The following is a 24,567-nucleotide window of genomic DNA, read 5'->3' as shown; positions in this document are numbered from 1 at the left end:
GGGAAAAAAAAATAAAAAGGAAAAAGAAAGAAAGAGCTGGCAGTGGGGGTGATGAAATTCAGTGCCAAATGAAGGGAGGGTGAAAGCAGAGCCCAGGCACAAAGGCTGAGCAGGATGGAGAGGGGGAAGCAGGGGGATGCGGTGTGAGCAGGGAGATGGATGAGCAGGGGATGGAATGAGCATTGCATGGAGATGGGTGGGAGCAGAAAAAGCTGGAGAGGGCCCTTGCACATGGCTAGCTGGGGTAGACCTAGAGGGACGTTGCAGGATTTGGCTTAGCAGTGATTAGTGCAAAAAGCCTGCTTTGCACTGATGGAGGGTGTAACAGGGAGGCAGTTTATCCCTTGCTGCAGCCAGGAGAGCATCAGCCAGGAGAGGGCGAGTTGGCCAGGCTGCAGAACAGCAAGATTTCACCCGGTGGGACTGCACCGGGCATTGTCAGTGGGGGAAACAGCAAGGGGATGGCAGGGGGAAAACTCAGCATTTCCTAAGCATCGGGAAGCTCTGAGAAACCCCAGGAGCTTCCTGGAGTGCGGTGAGTAAGGGTGACAGTAAGCAGCGTTGCATCACACCGCCAGCGTGAGCAGGCTCCCACCCAGCACGAGAGGCAGGGAGCCGGTGTTTTGCAGAGAGGGATTTTCCCAGCAGCTCTGGGGATGACGTGTGCCGTGCCTGGCCCCGCCACCACCCTTCCTTCCATTTAACCTGCCGCCAAGATGCCGGGCACAACACGGTCAAGGGCCGAGGTTTTGCACACACCCCCCCCCCACCCTCATCATCCCCTGCCATGCCTCAGTCCAGCGTTAATGCATCACTTTAGGCACACATCCTCGCCTTCGGGAGCAGTCACAGCAGCTGAACAAAAACCACGGAGGAGGGCAGCCACCTCCGTGTTGCTCCAGAAATCCTTAATGCCCTCAGCTCTTGGAAACGCTCTCCCGAAGCCCCCTGCCCACCTCTGGGGCTGTTCAGCAGCTCAGCAGCCCGGCTGCCGAGCCGGCACGGCCGGGGGGGAGCCAGCGCCGCTGGAGCAGCCGAGACGCGTGCTGGCTCGCGTGCCCGCTGCCCCTCGCCACGTGCCGCCCTGGCAGCGGCTGCCAGCCACCGCAGGCATCTTAATGAGAGCCGGGCAGAGGCCAGCCTCTCTCAGCCTCCTCTCGGGAGGTTTAAGGGGGACAAGCTGGTGGGGGGGAGGCTCCAGCACAGGGATGGCAGCATCCCCGGGCTTGCTGGGCTTTTATCTGGCAGGCTCTTGGGGCTGTGCCAGGCTGCTGAGAAAGCTCCAGCACCTGCCCGGGAAGCCCCGTGCAGCTTCTTAATGCCCGTTGTGGGAGCAAGGAGGGTGGGCTATAAAGCACCTCTTTAATGGGGTTTGTGGCGGGTCACCTCCCCCCCTTCCTTATGGGGAGCCTTCAGGCTGGCCATGCGCACGGGGGGCTGGTGGCAAGGATGTGGCTCAGTGGCTCAGGGGGGCACTGCACGTGCAGTTTGCTCTCTGAGGGGTATTGAGGAGACTCGTGGGGCTGGGGACACTCCGTGGGGCTGGGCACACTCCATAGGGCTGGGGACCTGCATTGCCCATAACATGAGCTGAATGTCCCCAGAGACCACCAGAAGGTGACAGCCAAGGCAGTGGAGGGGTCCCCGGTGCCTCTCCCACCTTCTGGTCGCCTTCCATATCCCAGGCAGGTCCCCAACAAACCCAGTTTCATCACTGACATGCTCTGGGGGGAGCCTGGTGAAGAGGAGGATGGAAGTGGGAAGATGGGGTTTTTCCCCTCCTCTGTTTGCCACCAGGGACCACCTCGTCCCCAGGGCTGTGCAGAGCAAGGCTGGGGGTGATGCTGCTAAGGGCTATTTCTCCAGGGGCTTTGCTGAATGAGCCCCCAAAATCTGGGGGGTTGTTTTCATCCCCCAGCCTTCCCCAGCACCCACCTAATGCTGTTTTTTGGCTCCTTCCTTCATCTCCAGCAGGAGCATCTGCACCCAGACATCTCCCACTTGTCCTATTGTCCCCGTCCCTCACCTCCACCTGACACAGGTGACTGTAAGAGACACAGAAATGCCAAGTTTTGCCATGAAAACACTGTTTTTCAATGGGAATGATTTTGATAGCCCTGATGATCCACCAGCAGACTGTGTGTCCATGCTGCACCGGGAGCAGCTCCTCACCAGCAAGCCAGGCTGGAGGGGAGCATCAGGAAGGTACCAGAGACCCTTAAGCACCCACTTCACCTCTAGAAATCCTTCCCGAGCCTAATTCCCAATGTGCCCAGAGAAAGGAAGACCGCTGGGCACTGCTGCTCTCTCTGAACAAAGCTGTGGCCCGGGGTACGGAGGGGAAAGCCCAGGTATCGGTGGGAGCCCTGCCAGGGACACTCACCGCCTTTGGGATTGTTTGGGAGAGCTGCTTCGCTTTCTAAAAATGCGAGGCATGCTGGAGCAGCCAGCGCGGGTGGGGTGAGCGCCGCAGCGAGGTCGGACCAGCGGCGGGTGCCCGACTCTAGGGTTTCCCCCAAGCAGCTGGTGGTGAGCGTGGGGGAAATGAGGACAGGAGGGACAGGGGCACAGCCCAGGGAAGTTTGCTTGGGGCCAGCGAGCCCCCTGTGCTCCTGGTGGTGCTTCCCCGGGCAGAGGCGGGTGAGGGGGAGACGGCGACGCCGGCGAGCAGCAGCATGTCCTGGCCTGCTGCAGCTATGAGGTCACCCCGCTCCTGGCTTTGGGAGATTTGAAGCCGTAGGCAGCCCCAGGCAGCTCTTGATGGGTATGAACGAGGGCGAGAGGCTGGGGAACAGAGGAGGCACCGCTCACAAGCTGTACGTGCACCCCACTCCCCATGAGCACATTGGATTTCTTTGCCAAACCCTCCACGTTGTTGTACGCAAGTCAAACATGCATCCCATTAGACCCCTTCCCCACCATGCAAACCTTTCTGCCCCTGCTTCCCCATCCTGTGGTCTGCCCCAGCAGCCCCACATGTGGCAGCTCGAGCTGGGGGTGGCACCCAAATGTGCGTGGGGTGGTGATTTATGCTCCTTGGCCACGGGGACGCAGCACAGGGGCGAGTGGTAACCGGAGCTGCGCTGCACCTGCGCTGGGCCTCCTTCCTTCGCTCTGATTTAATGCCCCAGTTGAGAGGTGATGTCATTTCAGAGGGAGCCAGGGAAAAGGAAGTGCTGGAGAAGATGATAAGGTGCTTTAACTCTTCGCCGCCTGGCTGGGCCAGGTTTGGATGCTGCGGCTGGTGTTAGGCACCAGGAAGACTTAAGCAAAGGAGGAAAAGGTCGGTTGGAGGACACCTTCTCCTGGGGCTGATGCAGGAGCAGCTCCCCTGGAGGAGACTGTGGCTTCCAAGATGCAAAGAGATGGTGATGGAGGACAGCATGAGCATGATTTTGTGCGCTGCTCTGGCTTCTCCATCACCTTCACCTCCCAAATGTGGTGGGTGGGTTGTCTGCAGGGCCAGTCATACCCTGTCCAAGCCTGGGTGCCACAGCAGCAGCCAGGGAAGTGCTCCAGGAGGGTCAGCAGAAATGCTGCAAGGGCCTGGAGAGGGTAAACTGAGTGTGCCAAGGCTCCCCTCTCTCCAAGGGGAGAGACTGAATGGAAAGGTCGTTAGTGAAGGCTTGTTAAAATGTCTTGTTCAGCTGCAGAGATGGGCAGGGATTCCTGTGGTGCTGGATCCTGAGGCTGAGACTTTCAGAAGGGTCTCACAGAGGTGTCCAGGTCCCTATAACAACTGAAGTCAGACAAACCTCAAAGTCTTCTCTGGCTTCTGTCAAGCTGCATCTACTCACCTGCATGACAGGGAAAACCGCTGGGGAGGCTGCCTGGGCTGGTACCACCCAGGTGCTCTCCATTGCACCAAGCTGCCACCCACTGCTTGGTGCAGTAGATTGGGTGAGGCTTGCTGTCACATTCAGTACGGCCAGACCATGAAAAACGGCAAGGAAATCTGTTCAGGAGAAATTAAATTTCTCCCCTTCTGGCAAAACCTACGCCGCGTCCCCCTCTCCGTTTTTTCAGGCTTCCTTTTCTAATTAGCGCTGCTGTGCAGAGCAGGCCAGCATTTGGCCATTAGAAAGGCAGGAAATCTGTGAGCGGTGTCACTGCCAGATTGCGTGAGGGTGATGTTCCCAGCTTGAGTGCAATGGCCTGCAGGTTCCCATGTGCTGGTCTGCTCAGAAGTCCCAGGCTTGGGCTTGCTCAGTGCGAGCTCGCCAAGTCATCCTGCTCCGGTGGGTTTTGCTATCCAAAAGTGATCCTCGTTGTCTTCAAGGACTTTCTGTCCTTGTCATTTAGATGAAGTTGTGAGGAGCAGGAGGTGGTGCAAGACAGCCTCAAGTTGCACCAGGAGAGGTTTTGATGGGGCATGAGGAAGAAATTCTTCATGGAGAGGGTGGCCAAGCATTGGAAGGGAGTGCCTAGCAAAGTGGTGGATTCCCCAGGGTAATGATGGTTGTTGGCTTTTTGCTCTGCAAAGCTCTGCTCTCATTGTCAGGGATTATCACCATTTCATCCCCAGCCCTCTGGGTGCAGGTCCTGATGGTCCCAGCCTGGCTGCTGTGAGCTCAATGTCCCTGTTTTCTCTGCAGGAGGCTTTGCCACCTTCTCGTCCTGCTTCCCGGGGCTCTGCGAGGGGAAGCCCGCTGCCATCCTGCCGATGAGCATCTCCCAGCCGTGCTTACCCGTGGCCAACGTCGGCCCCACACGCATCCTGCCACATCTCTACCTGGGCTCCCAGAAGGACGTCCTGAACAAGGTACAGCCTCACTGAGGGGACACATCTGGGAGAGGGCTCTGTTTGGCGACCCAAAAGTGGGCAACGTTTGGCCGTGGGGAGAGAGGAGAACAGAGGGATGCTGCCCTTTTAACAGTGCTGGAAGGGCAGCGCCGTGATGGCATGGCAGGGAAGGAATTTTGTTTAGAGGAAAAATAGTAACAGTGAGAAGAAAGGAGAAATCATAGTTAAAATGCCACTGGGCACCTACTGCAGGCAGGAGGGAGCCAGGCAGGCGTCCTCGCCCCAGGCAGGAGCAGGGAGAGGGACCGGGGCAATGGAGGGGGGTGGAAAGAGAAAGGAGGGAGAGAGAAATCATATACAGGGAGCAGAAGGAAATGAAAGAGAAAAATGCCAAGAATGTGAGCCTGGGAGCTGGGCTGGCTCCATCAAGCTGAGGTTGGGTTCTTCAGAGCCTGCTGGGGACGGCCCCGCCGCGAGCTGGGGCGGGCAGGGACTGGCCACCAGAGAGCCGGAGCCAAAATATCCTGAGGAGCCAATGTCAGGCAAGAAAATTGATGGTTTCCTTTCCTCCCCAACTCCTCAGAGGGTTCTGTTCATCTTTTGGAGCCGTGTTTTCTGCCAGCATGGCAGTGAGGTGGCCAGCAGATGCTCTGTCAGTAGGCAGCAGAGCAGGGTCAAGTGCAGACATTGCACACAGGCAACACTTCTCCTCTCCAGCATGTCTCAAGGCAGAGGTCCCAGGTGGCTGCTCCAGGCACTCCTCTGATGTGTGAAAGGACTCCTTTATCCCCATATTTCTTTCCTCCTCCTGTTTAATTCCAGGTCTTCCCTGAAGTAGTGCAGGCCAGGCAGCTGGCACAGATGTTCCCCATTTTTATGTGCAACCTGCCCTTGGTTATACAGATGATGTGTGATCTGACGGGAAGGGGAAGGACTGCCATGAATTTTCTGTCAGCAACACGTACGGACAAAGCTGGCTTTGTCCCAGAAGGGAAGGAGCAGAGTTTGGTGTTGATGCAGCACCCTGCAAGCCAGTTCCCTGAGGGGTGGTCCATGGGTCACCCCCTCCTTGCAATTTTTTATCTGATCCTCATTATCTAACACCTCCTCTGTGCCATGGCATTTTACTGAATGAGAAACAAAGGCAGTGATGATGGCCATTGAGTGGTTGAAGCAGAAAAGTAACAGAAAACGGGTCCAGGTTCACTCCAGAGTCAGAAAGCGAGAAGAGTCAGTTCCTCCTGTGAACCAGAGAAGAGTGTGTGTTGTGAGGTATCGGTGGCTAGAGCCTGAAGTCAGTGGTTTATGTGAGCCTCTTCTGAGCTGAATTCAGCACGAGTTAGTGAAGAACTGTGAACATCTAGCAAACCTGAGAACTCCCGATGTGTTTCTGTATGGATCAAGAGCAAAGAAATGGGCCAATATTGGTTAACATAGGGTGCTACTGATAACTCAGCCCACTCCTCTGGTGCGGTGCCTCCTCCCACTCTGAACTGGTTCTTTCTGAGCTTTCAGTGAGAGTTTTCATTGGTTTTCTTTCTTACATTTTCCCATTCTTCTTTTCATACTGGGGTACTTGGGCTTTCTCTTCCAGGACCCTCTTCCAGGACTCTTTGGTCATGCCAATGGGCCAAAGTAAAGATCTATTGAGTTTCAAACATGTCATCTAAATGGGCACGTCCTTCTTAGCCAGTCTGTGCTGAGCATCAGCCAGGTAGCATCAACGGGCTGATGGTAGCTTCAGCTAGGCCAAGAAGCAGCAGGAGACACAGGGGAAAAAATATTGGGATGGGTAACAGCAGGGAACGTGTGGAAAGACAGATCTGCAGCACTCTGTGGCAGCTGAACTCAGCCAATTGTTCGATCCCGTCTTTCCCACCAGGACCTGATGACGCAGAACGGGATAAGCTACGTCCTCAACGCCAGCAACTCCTGTCCCAAGCCAGACTTCATCTGTGATAGTCACTTCATGCGCATTCCTGTCAATGACAACTACTGTGAGAAGCTGCTTCCCTGGCTGGACAAATCCATTGAATTCATTGGTGAGCTTTCATTATAATGCTTACAGACCCTTCAGCTGGCCCTCAAAACCCAGACTTTTCTTCTGGCCGCCTCCACGGTCTTATTCCCCGCAACCCTTGTCCTTTCACACACGGGGGGTTGAGGGCTGGGAAGAGAAGCTAGAGCCATTTTGCTCACCTCATCAACACTTTTCTCTCCATTTCCTCTACCTTGCTCCAGACAAGGCCAAGGTGTCGAGCTGCCAGGTGATTGTGCACTGCTTGGCAGGGATCTCCCGGTCAGCCACCATTGCCATCGCCTACATCATGAAGACCATGGGTATGTCGTCAGACGATGCTTACAGGTAAGAGTTCCCTGGAGGATGGGGAGGGGTTGTGCTGGTGTGCTTCAGCCCAGGGAAGGGAAGCCATCTCTGCCCAGAAGGAGAGGGTGGGAGCTCCCTGAAGTTTTGTCTTGCCGTGGCTGAGTCCTGTTGAAACCAAACCAAACCTTCCCTTCACATAGTGCATGCATGGAGGAAGGTTGGGAGCAGTAAAATGAGGTGGGGAGGAGTAAAAACCCCAGAGTCTGAGCGGTGCCAGCTTTACCCTAGAGCATCCCACGGCCCAAGGGGTAAAGGTTCCCCAAAACTCCTTTCTTTGGGAGGTCTGGTAGAAGGTCCTGGATGATGCCCCAAAGAGACTGAGAGGGTAGGGATGACCCACTGAAGGACCAAACACCAACCAGGGTTGTCTGCACTTCTCGGCAGGTTCGTTAAGGACCGCCGCCCGTCGATCTCACCCAACTTCAACTTCCTGGGCCAGCTCCTGGAGTACGAGAGGAGCCTGAAGCTCCTCAAGGCCCTGAAAGCCCAGGGCGACCGGGGAGAGGGAGAGGCCCCGCAGGACCCAGCCGAGGTGTCCGAGGGCGGCAGGCACCCCGCACCGTCTACCTCAGAGAAGGTCGAGGAGGCACCGAGAAGCACAACCTCCGCACCCCCCCCCAGCGACCCCGAGAGGCACGGTGGGCCTCCCAAGATCTTGTCACCCACGGCGCTGCAGCAGGGACTCAACGGCTTGCACCTCTCCTCGGAGCGCATCCAGGACACCAACCGCCTGAAACGCTCCTTCTCCCTGGACATCAAATCCGCCTACTCCCCCGGCCTGCGGCAGGACCCCCCGGGTCCCCCCAGCACCGGGGAAGCCCCCAAGCTCTGCAAGCTGGACAGCCCCTCGGGGCCAAATGGCCAGTTCTCCCCGGTGCCCGACAGCCCCGACCGACCCAGCGGTCCCGACCTCCTGCTGGAGGCCAAGGTGAGGCAGCGGCGCAAACACCGGCACGCGGCGGGCTCGCCAGCCCACGGGCTCAGCCTCAACGTCGGCACAGCCCGCAAGAGCCCTGGGACAGAGGAGAGCCTCCAGCAGCCGCCGAGGCTCAGCCTTCCTGGCCCACCACCATCCTCCAACGGCTCCTGGGGGGGCGTCCACCTGGAGTCCCCCAGCACCCCGTCCTCCGAAGGAGGCTGGTACTTCGGCACGGACTCAGCCAGCGGTGGCGGCGGTGGTGGCGGCGGTAGCACCAGCGGTGGGACGTTGTTCACCGGCACCAGCCCGTACCCCCCGTTCGGGTGCAATGGGGTGCCGGGGGGCTGTGAGATCAGACTGAGGGACAAGCAGCGGGCAGAGGCGCGGGACGGGAGGCACAGCTGGCACGAGGAGGCCGGCGCCGAGAAGCAGTTCAAGAGGAGGAGCTGCCAGATGGAGTTCGAGGAGACCATGTCCGAGGGCAGGTCCCGGGAAGAGCTGGGCAAAATAGGCAAACAGTCGAGCTTTTCGGGCAGCATGGAGATCATCGAGGTGTCCTGACACCCATCGCGGGCGCTTGGAGAGCAACGGGGGGGGGGGATATTTAAGATGGGGAGAGACGTGGGGAGGGCGGGTGGGGAGTATTTATACCCGTGTGCGCATTTTCGGGAGCGCACATGCCAAAACGAAAGCAAAGAGGAATGAATCCACAGTCAGGAAACATCATGGTGAATGCTTAGTGTCCCCCCCGTTCCCATCCTAGTCCCTCTCTCCTACCCCAGCCCTTGGGTACATCACCCTGGGCTTTTGCACATGGAGCGGTGACAGGAGAGCAGCCCTCAGAGCCCCGTGCTCAAATTTGGGGTGTAAAATTCAAGAGGGAAGGGGCAGGAATTACAATTTGGGGTCAGGAGGGTGAGCAGAGCCTGCTCCTGACTTGGGGGGGGACATGGTCCCATGGGGACGGGGCACAGCACCACTCCGTCAAAGTGGGGAAGGGGCATCCCAGCCACCCCCTCCCTGCACCCCGGTGCACTAAGCATGCGCCCCCGTGTTTCTCTGGCTGAGTATCCTAAAGATGCTGCACTAGAGCAGCCCTATACATATATAAATATATATTATATATAATATAAAGAAAACACACACACACACACAAAGAAAAAAAAGGTAAATGGTTTTACTGCGATTTTTATTGAGACGTAAATAATATTTCAATTTTTTGTTTTGTTTTTAATTTATTGAAGCTGTTTCATTCTGGCAATGATTTGCAGACAATGTGGGGCGGTACTTTCAGCTCTATTTTTACTGTGTATGGTATTTAAATCTGAAATACGAGTTTCTAAGCAATATCTGAGGCCTGTGGCTCCTTCTATAGCTCATGTCGACGACAAAGATTTTCCCCCATTCCCTCCGGGTGCAGCGAAAAGGGGACAGAAAACTCTTCGGAGCACTTTTTCTAGAAATGAACAAGTGAACAAGCAAGATGTAAAATCTTCTTGCAACACAAACTGAGCCAGAAAACTTCCCTTTCTGGAAGCTGCTGCCGCTTCTTCCCCTTTTCTTAGTCCCTGTTTACTTCTCCTCATCCCCGCCCTGGCCATTGTTCCCATCCCAGACATCATTCCCATCCCGATCATCATCCCCATCCCAGCCATCGACCCCATCCCAGTTGCTACCCCCTTCCCTCCCCTGGGCTGCCCTCCCTGGCAGGAGAGGAAGAGGAGGGAGTCACCCGAAATGGAGGGAAGGGCACTGGGCATCCCTGGGGATGCGTGGGGAAGAGGAAGGCATCTGATGCCGCTGCAGCATCAGGAGGGGAGGTCGCTGATGGTTGGGATTTCATGGTGGGGGTGTTTTGCCTGCTGTCCCCAGCCCTGAAACTCCTGGGCTGAGTTTTTTTGGGGGGAATGTGTTTGCGGGTGCTTCCCCCCTTCCCAGCTGCCCATACTCATGGGGAGCCAAGCCCTTGCCCCTCCAAAGCCCGACTTCAGGCTTGCTGAGAAGCTGCTTTCTGGAGCTGTAGGCACTGAGCTGCCTCTGCTGCAAAGCACATCTCTCCCTGTGGCTGTCTTTGCTTTCTCCCTTGTCTCGCGCTAGTTTGCAAAGCTAATACCTCAGGGGTCTCCGTTCGTGCGTGTCCGTGTCCTGTGTCATCCTTTGAGCAATTTTTCTTTTCTGGATCCGCACAGTTTTTTTCTTCCTTCCCCTCGTTCCTCCTCTTGTTGTCCGTTTCTCTCTCTAGATCCAGCTACACGTGACAAAAACAAGCAATCTCAGGTTTAAAGGTGAACGCAGCCCAGAGGCACGCGGGGCTGCGATGATGTGCGGAGGGGCAGCTCACTCCAGCTGCCTGCTCCCTGAACTCCTCTGCCTCTGTGTGCATGTCCACAGCCGAGGTGAGCCTCCCTGGAGGCTCCTTGCTGTCCTCGGCTTGGCTTTATTTTTCCTGTTTTTTCAAAGAGGTCATGCTGGGGAGCTCCCATGTGCTCCCACATGGTACCCCAAGGTCCCTTAAGAGCACACCATCATCCGTCATTGCCTCCAGCAAACGCCTCAAACCAGCTGAGTCTTGCCGACCTGAACCTTGGAGTAGGTAGAAAGAGCGTTCCTCCTCCTGGCCGTGTGGCCACAAGTTAACCTGATGGTTTGAGAGAGTGATGATGCTGGAAAATTAGCGCCAGGGCTTTTCAGCCTTCGCCTGCTCAGTTTTCAGCCCCTCACACCCTGCTCGTTGTTGCCTGCTCTGCCAACCTCATCCTGACGACAACCTCATCAACCTCATTTACAATCTACCCTTTCTGCCCGTCATTTGTGCTGTGTTCTCATTGGAACTTGAAAAATTTCTCCCTCCTGGCCACAAAAGGTAGACGAAGTCATTCTCTGCCCATCGCCTCCTGCTGCTCTGGGTGGTGACACCTCTTCTTGAGCCCATCCCGTGGTCCTCGAGTGTTGGTACCAGCTCAGGTCAGACAAATTGTTGGCAGGAATCTGTTAGGTGGGCTCTGGCCGGTGAAGGGGGGAGTAAGGGACTTCTCAAGTGATTTAATAGGAAAAGGACGACAACAGGTTGGCATGGCCATGTGGGAGGATGACAGGAGGCAGTAGCAGGGGCTCGTATAACTCATCCTGTTAGCAGACGTGATGTGCTACAGGAGCCAAAAAGCAGCTGGACTAAGTCAAGGAGGAAGGGGAGAGTGGTGTAGATGAGACACTAAATGTCTGCAAAGAAGCAGATATGTGGTTTGCGTTTTGTCATCTCCACCCTGCCGTGCCCCTGGATGCTCCTCAGCTCTGCTCGAGGCTCTGTGGGCTGCTCTCTCCTCTGAAACCAGAGCACACAGAAACCTTTTAAGACTCATAGATAGATCATAGCTGCCAGGAGACATTCACCACCCACCTCTGCAGCCTTCCTTTGACGTATTTCATATTCATTCTTCCCCTTGATGCTGGGTGTGTGCACCAGAAGCCCTCTCATGTGCAATATTTTAAGGCTGCATCCAGAAAACACCCCTTGACAGGGCAGCTCTGCCTGATTGTCTAGTGCCAGTGCTGACCCAAAGCCATGAGGGTCACCAAGGGGCTTGCAATTAACTTCAGTGTTTTTTTTAAATCAGGCTCTGCCTGGTGGACCACTTTGTCCGTGAACCAGAGAGTTACTGTGAGGATGGACGTGTGGTCTGGTGGCCTTCCTCATCATCTCGTGGCCAAGCCTTTTTACGGGGTCTCCACCCCGATCCAATGAGGATGGATGCCCTTGTGGTGGCAGGAGTGAGGGCAGAGGAGAGGAAAGGTCCCTCCAGACCAACCCTCAGCTTTCCTTTAGGCTAGGGGGGACACGGTGCCCTTCCCTGAGCCCCATGGCAGGACCTTTCCCACCCGCAGCTTGGGGGCTGAGCACAGCTGGAGGGAGGGCAGAGACCAGGTCGGCAACACCGAGCCAGAGGCTTGGGTTGGAGCAGGCTCGTCCCTAGCCTCGGCAGCAGTGTCCCCAGCCCCTGCTGCCTTCCCAGCCCTTCTCTTTGTTTCTTTGGACCTTCATCCCTGTTATGTCTGCCCCTTAGGAGACTGTGCCCCCACAGAACCCCCTCCCGCTGTCCTGTTCCCCCTACCACTCTTAATACTAATGATAATAAGCTATCAGTGTTGTCATTGCAATCTATGAATGATAGATTTGAGTATTTATGATTATTATTATGATTATTACGGTTATGATTCTGTACTTTTTTGCTTCTTACTCTTTGTATGTTGCTCCTTGTTTCTCTGTTGTGAATAAACGCAAGGCCCCATCACACCTTCTCTCTGCTCCCGAGCCAGAGGAGGCAAATGCTGCTCGGACAGACCCCTGTCGGAGGGTTTGGAGCGGGATGTGTCCCAAGGGCATAAGGACACCCGAACCCAGGGCAGACCCATTCTCTTAACTCTTCCCTTCCCTCCCGCAGCTCCTCTCCCCCCCTCTGCTGCCTGTCTGCAAGGGGCAGGAACCCGCTGGCACCGAGGCCGGGGAGTTGCATGGTGAAACGGTTCGAGTGTTAGCTTCGAGGGGCATCCAGCTCACCGAGGCAGCTCCCTCCAGCTCGTGGTCCTCTCAACTTCTTCTCTGGCTGCACCTCGAGGCTGTAGCTTCACCTGGAGGGGAGCGGGGTGTGGGTCAGAGGGTTTGCCAAGCCCCCGCTCGCCCCGCTCAGCCCTGGTGCTCCGTCCCAGCGAGGTGCCCTGGGTTTTTCTGGTTTGAGCGGCCTCCCTCCACCTGGGACTGATAAACCAGGGCACCGCAAGCAGGCAGAGACCAGTCCTTTTGTTTTTTTTATCCCCATCCTTAACACAGCTCAGAGGTTGCGGGGAGACTGGAAGGGGAACATTGTGCCAGGAGGAGACATGAGGGGAAGGGAAGAGGAACCCCGTCTGCACCACGGTGTGAAATGCCCTGCACCATGTGCCCCGGGAGGGTCAGCCTGATCCCAGGGGCTTAACGCAGCCCAGACACCGTCTGTCGCGACTTCGCCTCGTCATGGGCTGGGCTCCTTCCCATCGCCTCGTGCTGGACTCATTCCTGGAGCTGCTCCGAGACCGTGCCGGAGCTCAGGTCTCGCCCCACTCTCCAGATCCCATGGGGAACCCCTGGGGTCTTGCTCCGGCATCACCCTTCCTACCTCACCACGCTCGGGGCAGATGGGGAGGGAGTGGGCAGGTGCCCCTCAGGCTTAGCTCCCGCCAGCATCCCCGCAGGATCGGGCCCTTCCCCAAAGACCACAGCATGGGGATGGGGTCTGCATCCGCCACGGGGGTCCTGAGCAGGGAAGAGATGCTCCGGACAGCGGCCACACCATGTTCCCTCCGTCACTGTCAGTGTGACCGAAGGCAGCTCCGTCCTGCCCCCTCGGACCCAGAGAGACACCCGGCCCCTGCCCCCTCTTTATTTTATTTATTTCCAGCAGCTGCTAGCAGCAGGGCTTTTCTACCCTCTCTTTCTTTTCCTTTCTTTTTGTATTTTGGAACGGCGTGTTGTAATAAATACCCAAATAGGTGTTTTAACAGCTGGTGTCGGCCTTGGTTTGTGGGGGGGCTTTTTGGGATGGGGTTGGAGGGTCCTGTTTTGGGGAGGGCGACGGATTTTTGGCTGCATCCACCAGACCTGGTGGAGAGCTGGACACACAGCCAGACCCACACGTATTTATAGGGCCCCATGGCTGGAGCTGGATTAATTCGAAGCAGAAATAAGCTTCACGGCTGAGCGAGCAGGGGGATAAAAGCTAATTGGGGCATTCGTGGACCCACAGACAGGCGAACGGCCAGGCGGGGGGTGTATAATGGTCTGTGGCTCCCACCGTGCTGGTGGCACCGTTTCAGCAGAGGCTCTCAGGAACATTTCCTCGTGTCCCCTGCCAGGAGTTTACCTTGGAGGGAGGAGAAGCCGTGAGCAGGCTCCCCGCAGCGCTGGCTCCAGAAAGCTGCGGCACTCATCAAGCCACGCAATTATTGTTACTGAGCACGGAGGGGATACCCAGCCCCCAGCAGATGCTGAAGCTGCAACCCAGCTAGATCCCCTCGCCTCCCACGAGCCCGCTCCCCTCACCCCGCTACAGCCACCGAGCACTTTCCTCCCCCTGCCCCTCCTGGCGGTTTGCACGGCGCAAACCATTACTGCAACGAGAAACCCAGGAACGTCCTTTTTCCAGCTCTCGGGCTTTTATTGACTCGGAATGGCTGCCAAGCCTATAAATAAATGTTCCTTGCACTAAATATAGCAGCCACTGAAATAGGGCTGCCGTCTATTTATTTAGCTTGTGGCCTCTTTGAAAGCTCGCCAGCCAGCGCTGCCTCTACCTTCTCTGCGTCCCACCCGGGGCCGCGGCCACCCACCGCGGGGGCACGGCTGAGTCAGCGCAGGGAGAAGGGATCACCCAAAGCCAGCCCTGTCCCAAAGGTCCCCACAGCCGGGCTGTCCCCAGTGTGGCAGCAGAGGGTGCAGCAGACCCCCCAGCCCTTCCCATAGCGCTGGGGTTTAGGGAGTGTTTGCTGGGGCTGAACCACAAGGTGTTTTCCCCTCCTGGGAGGACTCAGGACCTCAGGTGTGAGGACTGCTCTTGCGCTCCAGACACTGCCCCAGCAGCAGAAGGATGGCACTTACATTGGGCTGCGATGGTTCCCTTGCAGCCCCATGCCAGCAAAGGGGGAAAAAAACGTCACTCCCTGGAAAGCCACATTTGCTCCTGGAGCAATCCAAGACATTAATAATGCTTAGCACTTAGAGCAAGTTTTGCTAAACATGAGCTAATCCTTACAACACCCATGGGAAGGAGAAAAGTAATTATTGTTATTGGGCTTGATTTTTCCTTTCCCATGCACCCCTGCAGATGAGGATTGGCTCTACCAGCCCCAGATTGCTCTGCAAATCAGAGGAGGAGCACACTCAGCCCAGTTTTTGCAAATAGGAAACCTGGAGCAAAGACGGCAGGCTATTTGCCAGAGGCCACACAAGAAGGCAGAGTACCTGGGGGAAGTCCTGGCCCCTAATCCCATCCTGTCAAAGGGTCCTGGTCCCCTTGCAGGTCCTCTCCTGGGGGATGCCAGAGGGATGCTTCGTATGGCTGCTCTCCTTCCTCTCCTCCACAGTGTCACGGCACGAGGTGGTGAGACACCCTGCTCTCAGCAGCAGCAGATGTAGATAATGCTCACGATGCACCACGCCGCCTGATTTTAACCCTGGCAGAGCTGAGATGCTGCTGGGGTCCCTGCTGGGTGCAGAGGGCTTGGGTTCAGTTGGGAAGCTGCAGGTGAGAGAGGAGGTGGGCGCCCAGGTGATGGGCATCACCCTATCAGGGTGCCTTACAGGCAGAAAGAGGGAGAGAATGCAAGACAAGCCTGGGGACAGCTTTTAGGTGGACAGCAGAGCCAGGCGGCTTGGGACAGCATCCTGGGGAACAGCACTTGACCGGGAGAGGGATGCAAGCTGCCTCCCACCACAAATCAAGCAGAAGGCACCCCAGCATGAGGGATGGCCCTACCATTTGGAGGGGCCATGTTATGGACACAGGTGGCATGGGAGAAAGGAGGGGATGCCCCTTTCACTAGTGGCTCTGCAGTAATGGGGGGCTCCCCAAAACTGGAGATGCTTTCAATGCCTCCATTTTGCTCCCCAGCCACGCTCTTCTGTTTGGCTGAGAGCCCCGCGCTCGGTGTCTGAGTGGAAATACCGTCTGTCAGCGGTACCCAGATGATGTCATTTAGTTTTCCAGGCTTCTGGGCTGAGCCAGCAGCTCGAGCCAGTATGACTGGATGGCCTTTATTTAGCAGGAGCCCAAGCGCAGCCGAGCCCGGGTCTCAGTGGCACCTGGCAGCGGGTTGCGCCCTCCGCCGCGTCTCCACCGCTGATGCAACCCCGGCTGCGGCGGGGATGGCAGAGTGCCCTGAGAAGGTCGCTTTGGGGAGGCTCAGCCTGGGACCAGGGAGTTGGGCGGGTGGCAGGGGGATGCTCTGGGGAGCAGGGGGTGGCACTGCTCAGCCGTGCTGCCCACCGGCCCCGGGACCCGACCTGCAGTGGGGTGGGAAGTGTGATGGGTGCCCACCAGGCATTCCTCTCCTTCTTCAGCCATGCCCTGCCAACCTGCAGGTCCCTCTGGGCAATGTGTGTGCCCGAGGAGCTATCAGAGCCCTGGGTGCTTTATTTCCCCTTGAGAAACTCCATTGGAGCGTGGCAGCATCCTCATCCCCGCATTTACTCTCACCAGGCTGGGTTGTTGTAAACAAGCAAGCGGGCGGGCCCTGGGTGCTTTTTAGCTGGAAAGCAAATGGTTTCACCCCTCCTCCTTCCACTGACACCCCCTAACCTGCCTCTTCTCCCTCAGCAGCAGCTCCTGACAGGCGAGCGGCTAAGAATAGCCCTGCTGCTGGCTCCAGGCTGGTGCTGTTTGCTCAGTGACTCAGAGCTGGCCGGGCAGGCACTTACTCAAAGGGCCCCATTACTCATCCGTCTGCATCGCCCCAAGGATGGGGTTTGTGTCTCTCGCTCGCCTCTCCTTTAAAGATGCTTTATTTATTTCTTTTTAATCGAGCTGTCTTCTGCAAAGAGAGGTCGTTACCCTGCCGTGGATTTACCACTAAATATGTTTGCCCCGATCCCAAATGCTGCAACCCCCATTTATCACGCTCCCACACTGACAGCCCCATGGTCTTGCTCCTGCTCAGTGCCCTGCCAGGGGGAAGCTGCATGGGCAAGAGAAAATGCCTCCCAAAAATCGCATTTGAGGGCATCCATGCTGAATGCTGGTGTGGAGATGGCCATGCCCAAATCCACCCAGACCCTTGGATGTTCCCATCCTGCCACAGCCCCTGCTAATTGCAACCCTCCCTCCTCTCCACCTCACTGCCCAGGGGATCCTGTGGTGTCTGCAGAACACCTTGGCGAATTACAACAGGCCTCCTCCACTTCAAAAAGTGGCTCCAGTGACCAGAACCAAAAAAGACACCATCTTCCCCATCTGGTTTGCTCCCCCGAGGCGCTCTCTGAGTCACAGCCAGCTGTGCTGGGAACAGAGCTGCATCCTGCCCGGCTGGCGTGCGCCTGTCATGACGTGATGGCCATCGTTTTATTCTCCTGCCTCTGTCTCAGCCCCTGGTCTCCCCTTTTTTTTTTTCTCTCTCTTCCAGGCTCTAGCCCTCTCCCTACCCTCTTACTTCATGGCATCGCTCTTCCCCCCTCCCACCGTCGGGGCAGGACCTGCTGCACCCACTGGCTCCTCGGCGTGCGTAATGGGCTGACATTATCTCCCCGGGTCACTCCGCTTTGGAGGATTACCTCACTGAGAAAACAGGCACCGGCATGCACACTCGTGCACACCCATCTCATGCAAACAGATCCACCCGCACGGGAACAGGCAGCAGCACAGGAAGGTGCACCACAGGCCAGGCGATAAAGGGGTGAACCAGACCAGGTGAGGACTTTGTGGCCCCCACGTGCTGATGGCAGGGAGGTGTTGGCACAGGGTGGTGAAGAAAGAGGTTGCTTTAATCCACAGGCGGGAGAGAAGTGCTAAGATCTGCCCCAGCTACAGCTCTATGGCTCCATACAGCCCTGTTGGGTGGAGTTTGTGGTCCCCAGCATCCCTCTGCCAGGTGGGCCTGTGCAAGCAGTCTGGCTGGATTTAGGATGGGGTGCCTCTCCTCACCGCCCTGCCCTCTACACAGATGCTAAGGGCCTGATTATGCATGGCTAATATGGGAGGAGCTTCTCCATCCATCCATCCATCCATCCATCCATCCATCCATCCATCCATCCATCCATCCATCCATCCATCCATCCATCCATCCATCCATCCATCCAAAATGAGCTAGCCACCACACAAAGCCCTGCACAGGAGAGCTGGGGGCTTGTGCCCGTTTCCCCAGCTCTACAGCACCAAGCCCAGCAGCTGGGGACATGGGACAGAGGGAAGCAGGACCCCAGGGCCCTCCAGGACAGCTTTCCCCGGCACCTGCCTCAAAGCTGGGCTCTGAGCAGGGTCCCAGCCGTGCCAAGAGCTGCGTCCTCACCTTGCAGAGCCCCGCAGCCCTGCCAGGGACCAGCCTGCGAGCAGCCTCTAGTGGCAGCTCCTGACAGCTCTCAGGGCTCGTTAAACCACCAAAATTTTGTCTGCAACAGCAGGTTATGGGAAAGGAAGTTCAGCCTCATTTCAGGCCCTCCAGGAGCAATGCTCAGTGCCTCACTGTGCGGGCGTCCCATCCTGGCCCCTTCGTTGTCCCCACGGAGTGGAGGGGCCCTGTTGCCTTCCAGATCCAAGCACCAGGAGCTCAGCAGTCCTCCCAGGCTCAGCCCCATCATTTATGGTGTGAGCCATAATGCTGCAGCCTTCAGCACCCACAGACCTGGCTTCAAGGCATGGCTTCAGCTTCAAGTACATCACCAAGTCAAAGCACTGCCTTTTGCTGTGGTGTGACCCTGGGGAACAGTGGGTTCAGCCCTGGGTGCTGTGAGAGGAGGGAAAAGCTGCTCCCCCAGTGCCTTGCACCCCTCCAAAGCCAGGCAGCCAGGAATCAGCACTGAGATCTCTTAGGTAACAGAATAACCTCTTCAGGCATGGGAAATCTCCTCCTTTTGGTTATTTAATGGGGTGTTTTAAGAGCTATTTAAGAGACAGAGGTATTTAAGAGGTGTGAATGTGGCCCTAAGGGACATGGTTTAGTCCTGGAACTCATCAGGTCAGCCTGATGGTTGGACTTGGTGATCTCAAAGGTCTATTCCAACCTAACTGATTTTATGATTTTATATCAGAGTGGACTGAAAAGAAGGCAGCCAGCAAGATAACCCAGGGAACTGCAAGGAGTCATCTGGCTCGCATAACCTCTGTACTTTCACCTGCTCCACCCCTGACGGCCGCTCAGCTGCGCATCTGGCAGCACCTGGCCAAAGACCAAACCTTGATCCCCCTCCTCACTAGAAAATTGCTCCGTGTGCTGAGAAGTGATGAAAAAGGATCCTCCTGGCCCTGCACTCTGCCTTGCCACCTCCCAGGGCTGCGCCAGGCAGAGCTGCTGACAGATGCAGAGACAGCACCAAGCCTTCCTCCCGTCCGGACTGCCTGCCCTTGGCTCTTGCACCCACCGAGGCTCTTAGCAATGAGCTCACCCCTCTATTATCGCTGAACCAGGAGTCTGGAGGCTCTCGGAAGCACAGTATCGATCCCTGCCTCTTACACGTCCCCCCCAGGGCTGCAGTTTCAGGAAAGCTCTTTGCCTCTCCCCACTCTGCCTCTCCTTCGCGGCCTCCAGGAACGCGCTTCCAGGGGGAGCTTGGAGCTGGGGGCCAGGACCATGGTGAGAGGGACGGGGGCTAAGCCTGGCCTCTGTGCTTTGGCTGTCCGTGTGCTGGGAAAAGGCACAGTGGGCATTTCACAAACTCAAAAGAAGGTGCAATCTCCCCCTTCCCAGGGGGTTACGGGTGGAGGACCCCTGGTGCCCTGCACGGGACCCAGCCCCGTGTGGTCTCTGGTCATCGACAGCATGGACTTTGTGAAGGCAATGTGCCCGAGGTCTCTTTTCTGTCCTCCCTCTACCAAGCTTGCAGAGGTGCTGGTGTGACTTGTGCCAGCCAGGAAGCAGGTGACAGCAGTGCCCCTGTGCAAACTCAGCCAGCGGCACTCACAGATAAGCTGGCTCATCTGCCAGGCAGCACTCGCTTATGGCAATGATCAGCTCAGCAGCATCCTGCTGCCTCTAGAAGGAAATCCCACTGTGGTGAGGGAGAGGCAGCAGGGCAGGGGATGCTGCTACTTCTCGTCCTACCCGGGCACTCTCCCTTGGAGGGCAGACAGGGGCTCAGCCTGTTTGCGGGGACTTTTGCCTTGCAGACAGGAGTTTTGTGAACACTGCCAGCACCATGCCAGAGCAAATAACCCCACTCCGCACCCCAAAGGCTGCTTCTCCCACCTGTTCAGGTCCACTTTGCACATGCAGCCAGGTGCCACCATTAGGAACCGCAAGGCGGTCAAAAGAGGCTGGTAGAGCTACAGCCAGGAACCAGGGCTCCTTGCCTTGCTATGACACAAACAGTTTGCAGCCCAGCCCCTTACCAAATGGGCTGCCTCACTCCCCCCGCATTCCCAGGAAGACTTTCAGGTGCCTGGGTATGCTTCATAAATGACTAATGAGCCTTGCAAACATTAGTGCTCTGCCGGCTGCCAGAAGCAGACTGAGATCAAGCCCTCCCTTGCGTCCATCAGCTCCACCCAGGAAGCAGATTTGCCTTTGACAACAACCACAATAAGAAGCAGGCAGCCAAAGAAACCCACAGTGCCCTGAGCAGGAGAGCTGTGATGCTTGCATCACAGGAAGGGAGATGGAGAGGGAGAAAACCTCCTGGGAAGGGGTGACTGTCCATGAAGGAGAAAACCTTGTACCTAGCACCAGCCACTTTCACACTGGTCCTTGAATCACAGCTGTGGTTTCTCCCTGGAGGCAGGTTTGGGCTCGCATGGGGAAGTCTCTAATTTTTGGGGTGGACTTGTAGACAACAGCCTGAGGAGTGGGCAGAGGAAATCTCCATGCTCAAAAACAGAGTTTTTCCTTTTAAAATTGCTCCCGCGGCTCTGGTTTGCAGATGGGATGCAGGAGTAGATGCTTGATCTCCTAGAAGGACCAACAGGTGGACTTCTGTACCCCATGAAGATATACTCCAAGGACTTATTTCAGCTGATCTCACACATACGAGCGATAGCCCTCCAGTAACAACCCGTGGTGTCTGCTCTAGGTGGCGGTTCTCTCATGGCACCACTGGATCCCCTTACATCTGAGGAACTTGCCCTGGACAAAGAGGTCTTGCCCTCATCCTACCCGCCTGCATTTCAAGCACATTAGCACATTTTTGTGTGCGTGGGCCAGAATTTAGCTGACTCCTGGCACTTATTGCCCTCACAGCTCTGAGTCAAAGGAGGAAGAGGACAGGTCACCTTCCACTGCTGATACTACAAAGTAGGCATGAAATAAGCCTGACCTTCGTGTACTGCATTTGCTGGAGAAATCAACACTTCCTATACATAGAAAAATCAATGAAAAGTGACTTACCAAATGAATCCCTACTGATCTTGGCCCAGGACAAAACCTCCCACATCAAGAGGGCCTCACACAGCCACCTTCCAAACCCCAAACCCAAAGCCTGAACTTCCCTCTGTCAGGCCTATCTGCCCCCAGCTAGAAACCGTGAGCGACCCTGGCAGAAATCTTCCTCCCGTGGCTGCAGGAAGGGCTCCTGCTGCTCTGACGGCCATCAGATGGTGCCATTGAGTCTTCTGTGGAAGCCAAGCCCCGAGGAGCGCGGGTTTGCACCAGGGACCATGTTGGCTTCTCGCTCCATCTCACCCACTTCCAAAAAAAAGACCAAGCGAAGAGATTTTTCTAGCATAGTAAAGCAAATGTGTTTTTTCTGCTGTTGCCAACGATGTTAGCAAGCACCCATGTCACTGTTTTTAGTGGGTTTTGCACCAGTCTTGCAAGACAGGGTGTATTCTTGTAGCTGGACTCTAGTGATACCAGGATAGGAGCAAGTGATACCAGTTTAGGAGCATTTTGGCCTCAGTTTCCCCAAAACAAGGTGTGTTTACTACTGGAAAGATTTAGAAAAGAGGAATTGAGATCAAGCCGAGCAGAAATGAAAGAGCAGCAGCGTTAGCAAAAGCTCCGTTTCGCAGTGATGTGGGATGCGGGACATGCTCAGGCAGTCCTAGAGAGCTCCTGTTTGGGGTGAGCTCCTGGCCACCTCCCCCTGCTTCTTCCCTTTTTGTTTTTAGCACAGCATACAATACAAGGAGAGGAGGGTTGTGCATCAGGGCACGCTGCTCGCAGTGCTCTCATCACATCTGATGTCTCCCCTCCAGACATGGGGCCGGCATGTCCCAGGGTTTTGAATTAATAATTCTCTTAGAGGCAGGCTGTGGTTTGCAATGGCCAGAGCCTGGCACTGCCGTCCAGCTGAGGTCTTTACCTGGTATTGCAAATATGCAGAGATAATAACTGATTACTGCTTTTCCTGGGTTGGCTTTGGGTTTTAATTGTGTGAGATGAGAGAGGAGAAAAAATGCCAGCGAGATGAGGAAGGCTGGGGAGGAGGGCGAGGAGAAATCATTACAATTGCATTTAGTCAGTGATAAGCATGGCTGCTGAGCCGGGCTGGGTGCTTTCCAAGCACGGTGGGAGCCAGCTTCAATTTCACAGCATAATCTTTCCTGTGGCCTTAAAATAACTTCTCCCTGCCCCCAGGGTGTCACAGGAGCTGAAGAGCCATGTGTGCCCCTTCCCTGAGCAGCCCCACGCTCGGCGCTGCCTTATCATCACCTGGGGGCTGCTTTGAGAGCGGTCACATCACACACGTCACACTGAGACACCGAGCTCTGGGGCAGAAAGGGGACATTTTGCAGACCTGTGGTCTCCCCAGGAGGGTGGCAGGCTGGGGACAGTTGGCTGTTTGAGCTCGTCTTCAGTGCCAGCAAAAGAGCAGCTTCCCCGAAGCACTCGGCAGAGATGGGACCTCGTCACTGTCGGGGCTAATTGCTCATGTGAGACGTATTTACAGAAGCAACTGTTTGTGCAGAGCAAGGCAGACAAACAGACTCCTGTTCTGCCAGGCACCCTTTGTAATCGCTGGGGGCTGGGAATCCTTCCATGTGGGCATGGGAGGCCTCGTTTGTACCGCGGGCACCAGTCCTGCACCGGGCTGGATGGCACTGGCAGGATGCTGAGCCCCCGTCCTGACTCCCAGACCACCAGGAACGAAGGCCAGGTCCTGGCACAGGAGCTTTGCTGTCCCCACAGCTTGAAAATTTGGGGGTTCTGCAGAGATAAATCCTGCCCTGTGGAACAAGCAGGTGCAGCTGGGGGGGGGGGGGACACAGCACCAGCCCTCGCACCGTGCTCCTTCAAGGAGCCAGAAAGTTGTCCTGTGCCTCTATAAATAATAGCTAAGGCTGCTTGCTTAAAAGCATCCAAATAACAGACTGAAATAAATCCTTCTGCCCATTCCTCTGTTGCCTGCTGGGTTTGTTTTGTTGTGTTCATGGATTTTTGTTTGTTTGATTGGTTGGTTTTTATGAGGTAGAGGCCTAGGGGGAATTTTGCCATGTGGGAGAGAGATGCAGCATTAGGCAAATAATGCAATTTCTGGCACCATCTCCATCTTCCTGCACAACCAGTGGGGATGGGTGATCCCTGCCTTCCACTTCTGTGCACCACCTTGTCCTTGCAGGCAGCCCACAAGTGGATATTCCCCTCCCAGTGTGAAAACGGATCCCCTGCTCCCCTCCTCCTGCCCCTTTCTCTGCCCTGAGACAGGCAGGGCGATAGGATACACTTGGGGAAGAGCTTATCAGTGAGGAAAAGCAGCATCGCCTACAGCAAGATGTATGGGATCTGATGTGCCAGTCCTGCTGCTCCTTTCTGAGTGAATATTCAATTTGGTTAGTGCTGGTCGGGCTAAATGAGAGCGTGGCTTTAGGCACGGTTTGCCCACAATGGTAGCACCAGCACAGGGTCAAGTGGAAACCTGTGCTTATCAGGCTTACGGAGCTCTCCCCAAACCGTGGTCCAGAGCAGCTTCATGGTGGTCATCGGGATGTACCAAAGCTTCGTAGCTGTAACTCAAACTTTTAGCTACCATTCGCTTTAACATCATTTTGTTTTCTCACAAACAACCATTATCCCTCAGTTGGAAGAACAGATATCTGCTTAATTCTGAGCACTCCTAAGCAATGAAGGTTTCAGAGCATTTCCCATCATCTCTCACAAGACGTTTGATGTAGAGGGAAGTATTGCTTTCATTTTCCAGATGGGGAAACTGAGGCATGAGGAAGGTGTTGCTCAATAATACTCAGTGGAGGGAGGGAAAAAAAAAAAATCCTCAGTCACCACTAGTCTCGTGCTTTAACATCCACTCATAAGTTGTTCTGTAAAAGAGGAAACATCCAATGTTTCTGTTCTCCTGTGACAGGGAGATTGAGAACATTTTTATCTGGAGATTTACTCTGTTCGGCATCTCTGGAAATGCAGACACCCAAGCACAGATTTTCAGCACGCCTCCCCAAAGCTTCAGCCCTCTCTTAGGCATCTAAACATAAGCTGTATTTCCTAGCTAGTTGGGTTCAATATACCTTTTTTTTTTTTTTTTTTTTTTTTTTCAGTCTGGTCCTCAGCATGGTTGATAGCCTAGTTGCAAGACAATATCTAAAACGTCTTACTATTATTGGCAGCAATCAATATTTATAACCACTCACAGTGTTTATTTATGAAAAAATCAAATGTTCCAACCAAGAAGAGATGCTGTTATTAATATCCAGCATGATTAACGATCACATTGCAGGCAGGCCCACGCTGTCAGACTCATGCACTTTGCTTTTTCTAGTGGCTCTGCAGGAATTTGAACCATAACATGTTTCATGCACAGGGACAAAGACGTTTTGTCCCAGGGAAGGAATATGTGGATGTTTTTGACTTAAAGAGCCAGTGCCGCATTCAGAACTTCACAAACACACCATTTTG

At 55.5% G+C, this 24,567-nt stretch overlaps 1 protein-coding gene and 1 long non-coding RNA gene across 4 annotated transcripts in view; both read left to right on the top strand.

Moving 5' to 3' along the window:
• The window catches only part of DUSP8 (dual specificity phosphatase 8), a 40,067-nt gene extending 26,486 nt beyond the window's left edge, over positions 1 to 13,581 (top strand). For all 3 annotated transcript variants that reach the window (XM_038179910.2, XM_038179911.2, XM_038179912.2), the window contains 4 exons: positions 4,596 to 4,762; positions 6,627 to 6,786; positions 6,986 to 7,109; positions 7,515 to 13,581. In XM_038179910.2, coding sequence (XP_038035838.2) covers positions 4,596 to 4,762; positions 6,627 to 6,786; positions 6,986 to 7,109; positions 7,515 to 8,610 — 1,547 coding nt within the window. In that variant the 3' untranslated portion in view covers positions 8,611 to 13,581. The remainder of the gene's footprint in view (positions 1 to 4,595; positions 4,763 to 6,626; positions 6,787 to 6,985; positions 7,110 to 7,514) is intronic.
• A 2,237-nt stretch (positions 13,582 to 15,818) lies between these two features.
• LOC119717234 (uncharacterized) lies at positions 15,819 to 23,049 on the top strand. The gene is made up of 3 exons (XR_005266444.2): positions 15,819 to 15,964; positions 17,197 to 17,480; positions 18,818 to 23,049. It is a non-coding gene; the product is annotated as an uncharacterized lncRNA (long non-coding RNA).
• Positions 23,050 to 24,567: the final 1,518 nt, after the last annotated feature.

The sequence above is a fragment of the Anas platyrhynchos genome, chromosome 5 (assembly GCF_047663525.1).
Source record: "Anas platyrhynchos isolate ZD024472 breed Pekin duck chromosome 5, IASCAAS_PekinDuck_T2T, whole genome shotgun sequence".
Lineage (NCBI taxonomy): Eukaryota > Metazoa > Chordata > Aves > Anseriformes > Anatidae > Anas > Anas platyrhynchos.
The sequence above is the reverse complement of the archived record's forward strand: the minus strand, read 5'-3'. Positions and strand labels throughout refer to the sequence as shown.